Below are 12,881 nucleotides of genomic sequence, written 5' to 3'. Positions count from 1 at the left end.
CTGAGGAGAAGGCAACCAGGAGGTGTTTTCAGGAGGCGCAGGGGCAGACACGTTACAAAGGACCAGAGATGTGCTGCGGCGAGATGGAGACCCACGGGCGACCCGCCCAGGCTGGAGCCTGGATGGGTCCCCTGCAGGGACTCCCATTCAGTCTCTTAAAATTTCCTTCTTTGGGTGTTGGCCAAATCTGGCCCTGGCCCTTAGAGTTTAATAAAACTGCTGAGCCAAGAATGGGGCTTGCATCCAAATGAACACTAACCACAGTCCACCTGCCTGGGTGCCCTCCCTGCCTGCCTCAGTGAAGTCCTCCCTCAGTGAAGTGTTCAGTGAAGTGACACTGCCTCAGTGAAGTCTTCCCCGCCTCTCAGGGGAGAACTGATGAGCTTTCTCTAATACCACCAAATATCGCTAACTCTGGCTCTGTAAGGGGTGACACCGAAGAGAATATGTTTCCATGCTGGTTTCCTAGCTAGATTGGGAGCTATTCCTCTCTTCATCTTTCCAACCCTGTAGCACCTAGCCTGGTGTATTCTATAGGTGCCATGTGAATGCTTGCTAAATAAAATTGTGCTAGAATGTCAGTAGTTCAGGTAGAAACACAAAGATTGCTGTCCAACAGCAGATGGGGTCAGATTTAATCTGTGATTAGTGAATGTTCCAGTTTTCAAATTCACTCAAACATGCCCGACCACTTGTGCAGGTTATCTGTTCACTGAACACAGTGATTGCACAGCTGTGCACTGGGAGAATCTGTGGCCCAGGCCCCATGTCCCTGCCTTCCTGCCCTGGGGTTGGCATGGTGTGGGATGCCTGCGGGCACCCACTTGGCACTCTCGCATGCATAGCCTGGAAGAGAAGAGCAGGGGGTTACTGCCTTGTGAGGACAACCTGTGACCCATGGAGGACAGAAACGGATGGAAAAATGCGTTCCCCTCTTGGGTCTCTGGGTGGGAGAGATAAGAGAATTAGATCCCAGTGGGACAGACTCCACTTAGCTCAGCGGTGGCCAGCTTGGGCCTGCAGTCTGGCATTGTGTCCCCTTCCCTTTCCTTTTTGACTCTTGCTGCCTGGGCTGTTCCTCTTTGCTGACACCCCTGCATCTGCTCTCTGTGTGGGGTATCACCTGAGACCACGCTTTCCTTCTAGAGGGTTCAGGGCTTCCCTCCTATGGGGCAAAGGTGAGGGCTGGTGCACAGGTGGCCAGGTAGTGACTCATGCACTCAGTGCTCCTTGGCTTCTATCCCGAGCCCGCGGGCAAACACTGTCTCCCTCCATGGCCCAGTCCCCAGTTGTCATCATCCCACGTTTCCCCTGTCCTCTCCCATTGGTACCGGTGGCTCCCACCCATCTAAACACTTAATGGAACACGTTCTGTCTTCGCTTTGCTAGACCTAACCACTGGGCTAACCTGTGATTCATCATTTGTTAGTATTTTTCATATAAACATAGAAATCGCCTTCCTATGCTCAGCAACAGCTAAATCTGGCACACATGATTCCCATGTCCCCGGGACCTTCAGCAGGACTGGGCCACCAACGAATCCTCACCATCCACAGGCACTGGTGGAGACCCTGCTGAGGGCTGGGAGTGGGGGTGGGGCGGCGATGAGGCAGAACAGATGGGTTATCCTCACAAGACTCTGATCCAGTCTAGGCAACAAAGACGTCCATGAAATGGCATGTCCCCAACAGGACCAGGTGGTAGATCCTAAAGTCAGCTGAGCTGTCTTAACAGCAAGTGCTCCAGGATCTCAGAGCCAGAGGGGGCCACTGTGTGCCAGGGAAGGCCCCCAGCATGGGACATGCTGGGCAGCATCCCAGGCAGGAGGAGTGGCACAAGCGAAGGATGAAGGGAGGGTGCAGATGCCAGGTTTATGAGCCACAGGGAATATGGCAGGACATACAGGTCATAGTCAGTGGTGGAAGCTTTTCAATGCCAAGTCGAAGCATTTGGAGCTTTCCCCAGTGGGAACCACCAAAGGCTTTATGAAAAGTGATGCTGGGCTTTGGGGGAATACCTGAAGCCATACACTATGGACTGGAGGGAGAGAGGACTGGGCTGTTAGGAGGTGACTGTGCCACCCAGTTAGACCAGGAATGATGGATGTGCAGGGAAGGGGCTGATGGGCAAAGTCTGAGCAGGAAGAGGAAGGAGAGCCGGCACTGAGTCTGGGTGACAACAAAGCTGCTCCGCTTAGGGGAACAGCAAGGTCTAGACAGAGCCTATCTGGGAAAATGTTCTGAGAAATTCCCCTGCAGATCCAAAGGAGTAGCCCAGACCAGCTGCACCGAGGGCCTGGCTAGCACCAACACCCTGAGATACCATTGCATCTGAACTATAAATAACATGCAGCGCTTAAGACCATTTTTGTTTTTCTTTTCAAAGACAAGACCCTGCAGGCCCACCAAGTATCCCACAGGCCTGTGGAGAAGGGTCTTCCCCACTTCAGGCAGGGGGCAGGGGGCAGGGGAATGACTGAGTACCCAGAGCTCATCCTTTTTTTTTTTTTTTTTTTTTTTGAGACAGTGTCTTGCTGTGTTGCCCAGGCTGGAGTGCGGTGGCACAGTCATAGCTCACTACAGCCTGGAACTCCTGAGCTCAAGTGATCCTCCTGCCTCAGACTCCCAAGCCAGGATTACAGGCATATGCCACCATGCCCAGCTAATTTTTGATTTTTTTGTAGAGATATACTCTTGCTATGTTGCCCTGGCTGGTCTTGAAATCCTGGCCTCAAGTGGTCCTCTGGCTTTGGCCTCCCAAAGTGCTGGATTCCAAGTGTGAGCCACTGCACGCGGCCTCAGAGCCCATCCTTTATGGAGCTTCTCACTGAGGCCCTGATGCTGCTCTGGGAGGGGTGTGGCTGGTGCAAGGGCAGGGGTGCTGACCTCTGTGGTGATGATGTGGTCTTCGCTGTCTCCTGGACACTGGCTGCTGGCTTGCTGTCTGCCCAGAGCCCTCAGCTCGGCCTGCAGTGCCTCCAAGTCCTTCTGGTGCCCAGAGCAGGCAGCTTGCTGCTCCGACAGCTCCTGCCTAAGGGACTCTGGAAAAGGGAGAGCAGTAGGGAGTTAGGTGCTGGGTCTAGGCTGAAGCCTGTCTGGTGGGGATAACAGTCTCTGGGGTGGGGGGCGGTGGATGAAGTGAGGGGCTGCTGAAGGCTTGTGGTGGGTTGAGTTCCCCAAACCTTTTCCAAGATAACAGTAACAACAGGGCCATGTGTGAAAACTGTTCTCATTTAAGTCCACAACCATCTTTTCTGGTATGAATTATCCCCCTCTCCCCACCCCTGCTTCACTTTAGGATGAGGGACCTGAGCATCAGAGAGGGTGAGTACAATGCTCAAAGCCACACAGCTATTAAATGGTGGAGTTGGGATGCAAAATTTCAAGTGGTTCTTCACTCTGAACTCCCTGCTTGCCCTCTACTGGTTGGTTAGGATGGGTGGCAGGTGAGGGCAGCATGGCCTGAGCCCAGGGCCAAATCCTGTGACAACGCTTGGCCTCAGCATCAAGTTAGGAGACCACGCAAAGAACAGGCAATTATCAAATGACCCAAAGGCCTTTTCTGGGGGTGATGGTCTCAAGTTGGAAAGTTTGAAATTTATATCAACTCTTTTTTTTTTTTTTTTTTGAGATGGAGTCTCGCTTTGTTGCCCAGGCTAGAATGCAGTGGCATGATCTTGGCTCACTGCAGCCTCCACCTCCTGGGTTCAAGCGATTCTCCTGCCTCAGGCTCCCGAGTAGCTGGGACCAGGCACGCACCATCACGCCTGGCTAATTTTTGAATTTTTTTAGTAGAGATGGGAGTTCACCATTTTGGCCAGGCTGGTCTCGAACTCCTGACCTCAAGTGATCCACCCACATTGGCCTCCCAAAGTGCTGGGATTACCGTACCCAGTCAATGTCAACTCTTAAAAAGACAAAATGTTCACAGGTTCTTCTTCCCACGGGTGTGGGGTCTTGGCTGGATCATGGAGGCAGGAGATGGCATGTCATCCCAGCAGAACAGGAACTAAAATGTAATCATCCAGAAGAAATGTGTACATTCTCTTAAACTCAGGGGAGAGTAAGACCAGAAACTTGAGCTTCCCCTCTGAGAATGGAGACTGATTTCTAGTACACTAGACACTTCCCAGCATGATTGAAACAATTATTTCAAAATGAATATTTTCTGATAGAGCAGATGCTATTTAGTGAGATATTCCTTTTAAAAAAGATACTTTTTAAGTGCTTGTAAATTTGATACTTTACTTTTCTGTAATGAGCTTTTGAGACTCTGTATTTTAGTTATTGAAAATAACCTTTGAAACATTGTTCTGATCATTCCATGAGCATCTAGCACAGGTTTTAGTACAGAGCAAGTGCTCAACATGTATTTGTAAAATAAACGATCTTTAGAGTGAAAATGGATGAGGTGATAAAAGTGTATTAGTTATAAAAGCTTTCCTATAAGCTTACTAACCTGCCCTCAAAGATTAACTATATTAAACACGTGCAAAAGCGTAGTGTATTTGGATGATATTAAGATGAAAAATTGGCCGGGCATGGTGGCTCACGCCTGTAATCCCAGCACTTTGGGAGACTGAGGTGGGTGGATCACAAGGTCAGGAGATTGAGACCATCCTGGCTAACGTGGTGAAACCCCGTCTCCACTAAAAATACAAAAAATTACCCAGGCGTGGTGGCGGGCGCCTGTAGTCCCAGCTATTTGGGAGGCTGAGGGAGGAGAATGGCATGAACCCGGGAGGTGGAGCTTGCAGTGAGCTGAGATTGCACCACTGTACTCCAGCCTCGGTGACAAAGCGAGATGTTGTCTCAAAAAAAAAAAAAAAAAAAAGATGAAAAATGTACTTGGTCATCTTTCCTTTCCAGCAGAATTTTGATAAAGTGATTTCTATAGCTTATTTTCTTAAAAAAAATTCTCCAAACACAACCCCATTTTTTGAAAACTGTTATCACAAGATATATGCAATAAAACTTTTTACCAAATCATAAATTATAAGATATTCATTCTTTACCCTCCTCCTCCTCTCATACCTTCTCACCATTCATCTATCCATCCATCTACCTATCCATCTATCCATCCATACATCCATCCCTCTGTCCACCTGTCCATCCATCCATCCACCCATCCATCCATCCACCCGTCCACTTATCTAACCATTCATCCATCCATCCATCCATCCATTTACTCATCCATCCATCCACCTATCCATCCACCCACCTATCTGTCTGTCCACCTATCTGTCTGTCTACCCATCTGTCCATCCATTCATCCATCCACCGATCCACCCATCGGTTGCTCACCCAATCATCTGCCCATCCATCTGTGTGTCCACCCATTTGTCCGCCCACCCATCTGCCCATCCATACATCTCCATCTATCTGTCCATCCATCCACCCATCCTTCCTCCTGTCCATCCATTGACCCATTTTTCTGTCCATCCACCTGTCTGCCCAACCACCCATTCACCCACACCCCCATCCACTTGTCCGTCCGTCCGTCCATCCATCCATCCATCCATCCATCCATCCATCCATCCATCCATCCATCCATCCAGCATGTCTGGGTTCCAACCCTCTAGTAAACACCCACCCTCCCTGCCCTCTCACAGGGACCTATGGTATTGCAGGTCAGTTGTGTCTCACACAGATATCAGAAGATGAATAATCAGCTTCAGGAATATCTCATATCAACCTGCCATTGCTCTAGGTGCTCGTGCCTTCCCTTGAAGACTATGATTTTTTGGCCTCACAGAGTCCACAGAGCCCCTTCTTCTTGGGACTGGTGCTGAGAAGCCCAGCCTTTCCGCAGGGTCTTTCCAGGGATCCCTCCTGATTCTTTTCTTCAGGGAAGAACAGGGCTGCTGTGGAGTCAGAAAAGCCAGGGAAGGGGTGGCAGGGACATCTGCACTGGCAGCTGCTGCTGGGTGTTGGAATCACCAGGGTGTCCAGCCTGACCTGTACATGGGGAGCCTTGGACCTGAGCCATGTGGCACAGCCTGGATTCTATGTTTACATGCTACTGACTTTAGCACTTCCCATGTGGATGCCTCCATTCCAGGGTAGCTGCTAACTGGGAAGTCTATGAAACTCCTTCCTGCTTCTCACACCACTTCCTCAGAAACATGCAGTCAGTGGGACACGCTTTCTAATGAGAACTCAAACAAGCAGCAAGGTAGAGCCTAACTCACTTACGGAGGTAAAGAAAATGTTGTCCTCCAGAATTCTCTTTTTACTTTTTTTCCTAATTAATTTTTTTTTTTGTAGAGATGGGGTCTTGCTCTGTTGTCCAGGCTGGTCTTGAACTACTGACCTCAAGTGATCCTCTCTCACCTTGGCCTCCCAAAGTACTGAGACTACAGGCATGAGCCACCACACTCAGCACTCAGAAATCTCTTAAGGAGAGCCCTGTCTAGGTTTGGAAGAAATATTTAATAAAGCCAACAAGATCTTTAGTGCTTAGCATGAAATGGTGAGAGGTATTTGTCTTGCTCTTAAGAGTGAGGAGAAATGTAAGAGTACAGGAGAAAATGAGTGACAGGGATGATCTACAAAAATGACAGAGGTCTCCAGAATCAGGCATGCAACATTGAAATATTCAGTCATGGCCAGGTGTGGTGGCTCACGCCTGTAATCCCAGCACTTTGGGAGGCCGAGGAGGGCGGATCACAAGGTCAGGAGATCGAGACCATCCTGGCTAACATGGTGAAATCCCATCTCTACTAAAAAAATACAAAAAAATTAGCCAGGCATTGTGGCAGGTGCCTGTAGTCCCAGCTACTCAGGAGGCTGAGGCAGGAGAATAGTGTTAACCTGGGAGACGGAGCCTGCAGTGAGCCAAGATCGCGCCACAGCACTCCAGCCTGGGTGACAGAGCGAGACTCCGTCTCAAAAAAAGAAAAGAAAAGAAATATTCAGTCATAATTTAACAGGGAACACTTACATAGACTTACTATATACCAGGCTCTATTTGAAGCACTTCTCATGTATTTACTTATGTAATCATCATTACGGCCCAGTGAGGTGAATGCTATTATTATCCTCATTTTATACATGGAAGACTGAGGCACAGAGCAGTTAAGCAACTTCCTGCCCGAAGTCACACAGCCAGTGAATGTTAGAGCTGAGCTTCACACCCAGGCAGTTTGGCTCTAAAGATCTTAACTACCTCTGTTGACTTCCAGGATGCTTTGTGTGAGTGGTTTTATTGATGTGGCAACTGAAAAGGGGCAGAGTTTTAAGCTGGGGATGATGTGGGGGCAGGCAGAGGAAGCAGAGCCTGGAGGCCTAAGATCCCCCAACTTGCCGAAATCTTCAGAACAGAAATGAGAGGTTAAGGCAATGCCATGAAACTCATATGAAGGTGCAGAGATCTGGGTTACATGCAATAATAATGATAATGATAGTATCTACATTCACTGGGCTCATGTTATATGCTAGGCACTTTATATTTAATATCTCATGTAATCCACACAGTGAGCCTATGTGGTAGGGACAATTGTAATTCCATTTTATACAAAAGGAAAATGAAGCTCATAGTAAGCCATCCCAGGGTTCACAGCTAGTTGGTGGCAGAGCCAGGATTGTCCCTGACCTGCGTGCCCGAGAATGCTGGAGCCCTGACCTGTGCGCCCGAGATTCCTGGAGCCCTGGCCTGTGAGTCCGAGAGCCCTGGAGCCCTGGCCTGTGAACCCGGGACCCCTGGAGCCCTGGCCTGTGAGTCCAAGAGCCCAGGAGCCCTGGCCTGTGAGTCAGAGAGCCCAGGAGCCCTGGCCCTCAGCTTGTCGCTGGTTTCTACGTGCAGACCCTGCAGCTGGCCAGGCCCTCCTTGGTGCACTGTTGGGTGTATACCTAGCAGCAGGGCCTGCTGTGCTTGCATCCTCTCACGCTCCTCCTGCAGCTCTTGCCTGGCCTTTTCCTCCAAGGCCTGGAGCTCCAGCCGGTGTGCCTGGTGTTGGATCTGGAGGCTGTGGCTGGATTCCTTCTTCAAGCGTTCCTCTGTGGCCTGTGGGAAAAAGTGGGGACAAGAAGGCATGAAAGTAGGCACAAGGGTGGGAGACCTGACTCCTTTGCCAAACTCTTCTGAGCCAGGATGCTCTGAACGCTTGCTCTCTCCCATGAAGGGCTTATCAGGCTACAGAGAATGCTGTAGCAATAGCCTGGCCACAGCAGCCATTTTGTACCAGGTGAACCCACCCCCTTCCACAGCTGATTGGGCGAGAGTGGATACCTCTTCTAAACCTGGGACAATCAGAGTTCCTTTAATGCAAATTTGATATGAAGAGGTGGGGGATAGAGCAAAAGAGACTGACAGGCAGATACTGACTCTGTGGCTCCAAATTTACCATACTCAGGAGCACTAAGGTAACATGTAACTGGTCCTGACATCTGCTGCAGGACCAGTGAGGTGGAGGCGGCCATCTGTGGAGGAAGCCCAGGGCTGGTGTGCAGAGCAGAGCAGAGCAGAAATGACATGAGGAGGGGTGAAGGATCCCTACAGCTTTTCAGTTCCTGCTCTTGTTTGGTCCTGAGAACTGGCCGTGTCTCTGTCCTTGGGTTCATATTCATTCATTCTTTCTTTCCCTACTTTTTATTTTTGGTTCATTTATGCTTTCACTCAACAAACATTTATTTACTGAAGTCCCACTGTGTGACGAACACCCAAAGCAAGTTCTGTGAGCAGCTGGGTAAACTTTAATAAGTGTCTCTTCACTGCCTGCAAGTTGGTTTCTGTGAGAGGCACAAAAACAACCCCTAAGATGTCCATGTCTGAAAACTGAGTGTGTTACCTTACGCGGTCAAAGGGACTTTGCAGATGTGATTAAGGATCTTAGATGGGAGATTATCCTGAAATATCTGGGTGGGCCTCAATCACAAGAGTCTTTATAAGAAGGCTGTAGGAAGCTCAGTGAGAAAAGAGTTGATGGTGGAAGCAGAGGTCAGAGAGAGAGAAAGAGGGAGAGAGAGGGAGCGGGAGAGAGAGCACGAGATTTGAAGCTGCTACGCTTTCGGCTTTAATAATGCAGGAAGGGACCAGAAGCCAAGGAACTCGGGTGGCCTCTAGAAGCTGGAAAAGGTGAGGATGCAGATTCTCCTCTGCAGCCTTGAGAAGGAACCAGCCCTGCCAATTCCATGATTTTTGGATTTCTGACCTCCAGAATTGTCGGATAATAAATCTGTGTTGTTTTAAGCCACCAGGCTTGTGCTAGTTTGTTACAGCAGCAATAGGAAACTAATATAGTTTCTGTTTTGCTTTTTGTTTTTCAGTTAGGAGAGTTCCAGTTAATATACATCCCCAGGTTTTAGATGAGGAAATGAGAGATGGGCATTGGAGAGATGATTTGGTTTCCCAGGGTCACACAGAAAAAGATACAGAAAGTATTATCCCCCCATTTTTTTTAACTCTTTTTTTATATATATATGGAGAGGGAGAGTCTCGCTATGTTGCCCAGCTGGTCTCAAACTCCTGAGCTCAAGCAATCCTCCCGCCTCAGCCTCCTGAAGTGTTGGGATTACAGGTATGAGCCACCACGCCCAGGCACCCACCCCCGCTGCCATCTTTTTTAACAGAGCAGGAAACTGGGGCCAGAAGGCCAGGGGACCTGCCTGCAGACAGGTGATGGAAGAGGCAGGATCGTGACCCATGAGCAGTGGAGTCCGGGGCCCAAGCCCTTTCCACTCACTCATGCAGTGGACATTTCACCAAATGTCCTCTGGGATTTCACCAAATGCATGAGGCTCCTGTGAGGGAAGAACTCAACCATCTTGGAGCCCAGTTGGCCTCCTGAACCCAGCGGATCATATGGAGGCTTTCCTCAGCCTGTCTCTGCCACCTGTCACTGGGGATAGCAATAGGGAACTGGTCTCACTCCTTCCAGGGGAAACTCAGTCATTCTGTGGTGAGTTTCTTTTTCTTTTTTTTTGAGATAGGGTCTCACTCTGTTGCCCAGCTGGAGTGCAGCGGCACAATCATGGCTCACAGCAGCCTTGACCTCCCAGGTCCAAGTGATCCTCCTACCTCAGCCTCTTCAGTAGCTGAGACCACAGATGCTCGCCACTACACCTGGCTAATTTTTTTTGTAGAGCTTGGTTCTCTCTATGTTGCCCAGGCTAACCTCAAACTCCTGGCCTCAAGTGATCCTCCTGTCTTGGCCTCCCAAAGTTCTGGGATTACAGGCGTGAGCCACCATGCCTAGTTGCGAGTTTATTTAATAAAACAGAAAAGCCTCATACTTTTCAAATTCTCTGATACCTTCCTCCTCTTTCCCTTGCTGCAAAACTATTTAATAAAACAGAAAAGCCTCATACTTTTCAAATTCTCTGATACCTTCCTCCTTTTTCCCTTGCTGCAAGGCTCAGAGAACACCAACTGGTGACATTTTTATCCCTAGGGAAATGGGGATGGAGAGGTTGAAGCCTGGCTTTGCAAGAGGGAGCCAAACTCTCTCACTCTGACCCAGCCTCTCTCCATCCCTGGGGGCAACCAAAGATTCAGGTCAACACTGCCCACTCGCTTGCTCAGGAGCCCTTGGCAGTGAGGATCACACAGGGTGCAGCATTCAAGGCTCAGGGCAAGTTGGAGACTCATTCCTGGTGAATTTCTCCAGCTGCTATAGTAGGGTTACCCTGATCTTGTGGTGGCCAGTTTGAGGCCTCCTGAGGGACCTAGTTTCACCCTGTCTCTCCAAAAGTCCTGTATTATATAATGTCTCCGTTCCCAGTGCTTCCAAATACCTTAGACAACTCCCTCATGGCTTCCACCCAACGATCCCAGCAACCTGTTTGAGGGGCTGCCTTTTCCCCTAGAGGTGAGCTACGTAAGGACAGAGAGTGTAGTGATGATCTGGTATCTCCGCAGCTCTGCATGATGACAGCTCGTGGCAGCTACTCAATTAATGCCTGCAGGATAGATGAGTGAATAATACAAGTGGACCTTTTAAAAACCACGCTGTTACTGAGCCATGCACTGTTCTAAGTACTTTACATGCAGTATCCCTTTTGATCTTCATAACCATCTCATAAGATTCATACTACCATCTATCATTTTATACATGAGGAAACTGAGGCACAAAGAAGCTAAATGACCTATCTGAGCTCCCACACTTTGTAAATGGCAGATCCAGGACTTGAACGCAGGCAGCCCATTCCTAATCGCTGACACAGGAACTGGGGCTTATACCCTATGGGCAGAATGTCCTTTCACTTTCCCTTGGCCAGGACTCAGACCTTATGCGTCCAACCCGCTAGGGCACCTGGAACTCCCTGCCTCAGGTGGGTGAAGCCCCCTGTCTGTCTGCCTCCTGTGAGAAACTGGGGTCCACAGCATGGAGGAATAAAGCTCGGGCATACACAAAGGTCAATATCACCCAGCAGCGAATACACCTGGGATCTCCCCACACTGAGCTCTTGCAGATTGTAAGCCAAAGTGAAAAAAGATTTAGAAGAATTAAAGAAAGAAATAAGGAAACTGACATCTTTTTTGAACACCTAATAAGTGCCGGGCAGTCCATGTACATTATTTCCTTCCTCCCTCCCTCCCTCCCTCCCTTCCTTCCTCCCTCCCTCCCTTCTTTCTTCCTTCCTTCCTTCCTTTTGTTTTGAGACGGAGTCTCGCCGTGTCACACAGGCTGGAGAGCAATGGTGTGATCTCAGCTCACTGCAACCTCTGCCTCCCGGGTTCAAGCAATTCTCCTGCCTCAGCCTCCCAACTAGCTGGGACTACAGGCGTGCACCATGATGTCCAGCTAATTTTTGTATTTTTAGTAGTGTTGGGATTTCACTATGTTGGCCAGGCTGGTCTCAAGTGCTCTGCTCATCTTGGCCTCCCAAAGTGCTGGGATTACAGGCGTGAGCCACTGTGCTCGACTTTCTTTCTTTTTTCTTAAAACTTCTCTTATATTCTTCTCAGGGGAATATGTGCATTTAGTATAAAGAGCCAAATAGTATTAAAAGAAAGGAAAATAAGCAGCCTCCTAGTCCTTTCCTCCTCCCTCTCTGACTCCTCTTCTCTGAGGCAGCCATTGTCAGCTCCTTGTTTCTTGTTGTATTTACCAGCATTTAAAAGACAATGTTTCCATTCTAGTGTATCTTGATCATTTTTGAGACTATGAATTGTCTTTCTACTTTAGTAGATCAGGATTTCAGGTCTCACTCACTCTATGTCTTCCATTCCTTTTACATAGTATACAATATATATTTTTAATATATTGAAGTACACTTCCTATTTTCCTTATAGAGAATATGTAAATATTATTTACTGTTGAGCTGAATAAATTATTATTATTGAACTTCTGCCTTGTGCAGTTTTTTGTTTTTCCTTGCATTAATAAATGCTGCATTTTTTATTTGTTTAGTTTCCTTTGGCTATCTGGCAAAGTCTTCCTACAACTTCTAAATGCTTTGTAAAACACACAGTGCAATTTTCCACATGGCCAAATCGATCAGAGAATCCATCAGTCTGCTTTCCTCTGGAGACAGCTCTTCCAGAGCCCCCAGTTCCTTGTCCAGCCGCAAAGCCAGACTCCTCAAACCTTCCTTCTTGCTCCTGCATTGAATCCCCAGTTTCCCATCTCTCTTTTATTCCCTCTCCCTTGGTTTGCTCCCTTGTTTTTGTGGGACACCTCCTTCAAGGAACTCTTAAGAGGGCAGGAAGGGAACACCCTCTGAGAAAGCTGTGTTTAAGCCAGGCCACAAGGTAGAAGGTGCTGGATGAAACATGCCTGAAGCACCCCACCAGATTATCCATCATTGTATAACACACCACAGTTTTCCAAACCCTTGGAAAGGTCTTTGTTGCTGAGTTGTGTTTTTTTTTTTTTTTTTTTTTTTTTTTTTTTTGGATTTCCTTTACTGTGACTTGAATATTTATATCTTTGAACCATA

The 12,881-nt window shown here is 48.4% G+C and overlaps 1 protein-coding gene across 1 annotated transcript in view; it reads right to left on the bottom strand.

Moving 5' to 3' along the window:
- Positions 1 to 12,881, bottom strand: part of FAM184B (family with sequence similarity 184, member B) — a 172,952-nt gene that overhangs the window by 17,269 nt on the left and 142,802 nt on the right. Inside the window, exons 11-12 of the mRNA XM_011969491.1 lie at positions 7,851 to 8,004; positions 2,828 to 3,040 (exon numbers count right to left, since the gene is read on the bottom strand). Of these exons, the coding sequence (XP_011824881.1) occupies positions 2,828 to 3,040; positions 7,851 to 8,004 (367 nt within the window). The remainder of the gene's footprint in view (positions 1 to 2,827; positions 3,041 to 7,850; positions 8,005 to 12,881) is intronic.

Source organism: Mandrillus leucophaeus, unplaced genomic scaffold (assembly GCF_000951045.1).
Source record: "Mandrillus leucophaeus isolate KB7577 unplaced genomic scaffold, Mleu.le_1.0 Scaffold894, whole genome shotgun sequence".
Lineage (NCBI taxonomy): Eukaryota > Metazoa > Chordata > Mammalia > Primates > Cercopithecidae > Mandrillus > Mandrillus leucophaeus.
This window is presented reverse-complemented; position numbering and strand designations above follow the sequence as displayed.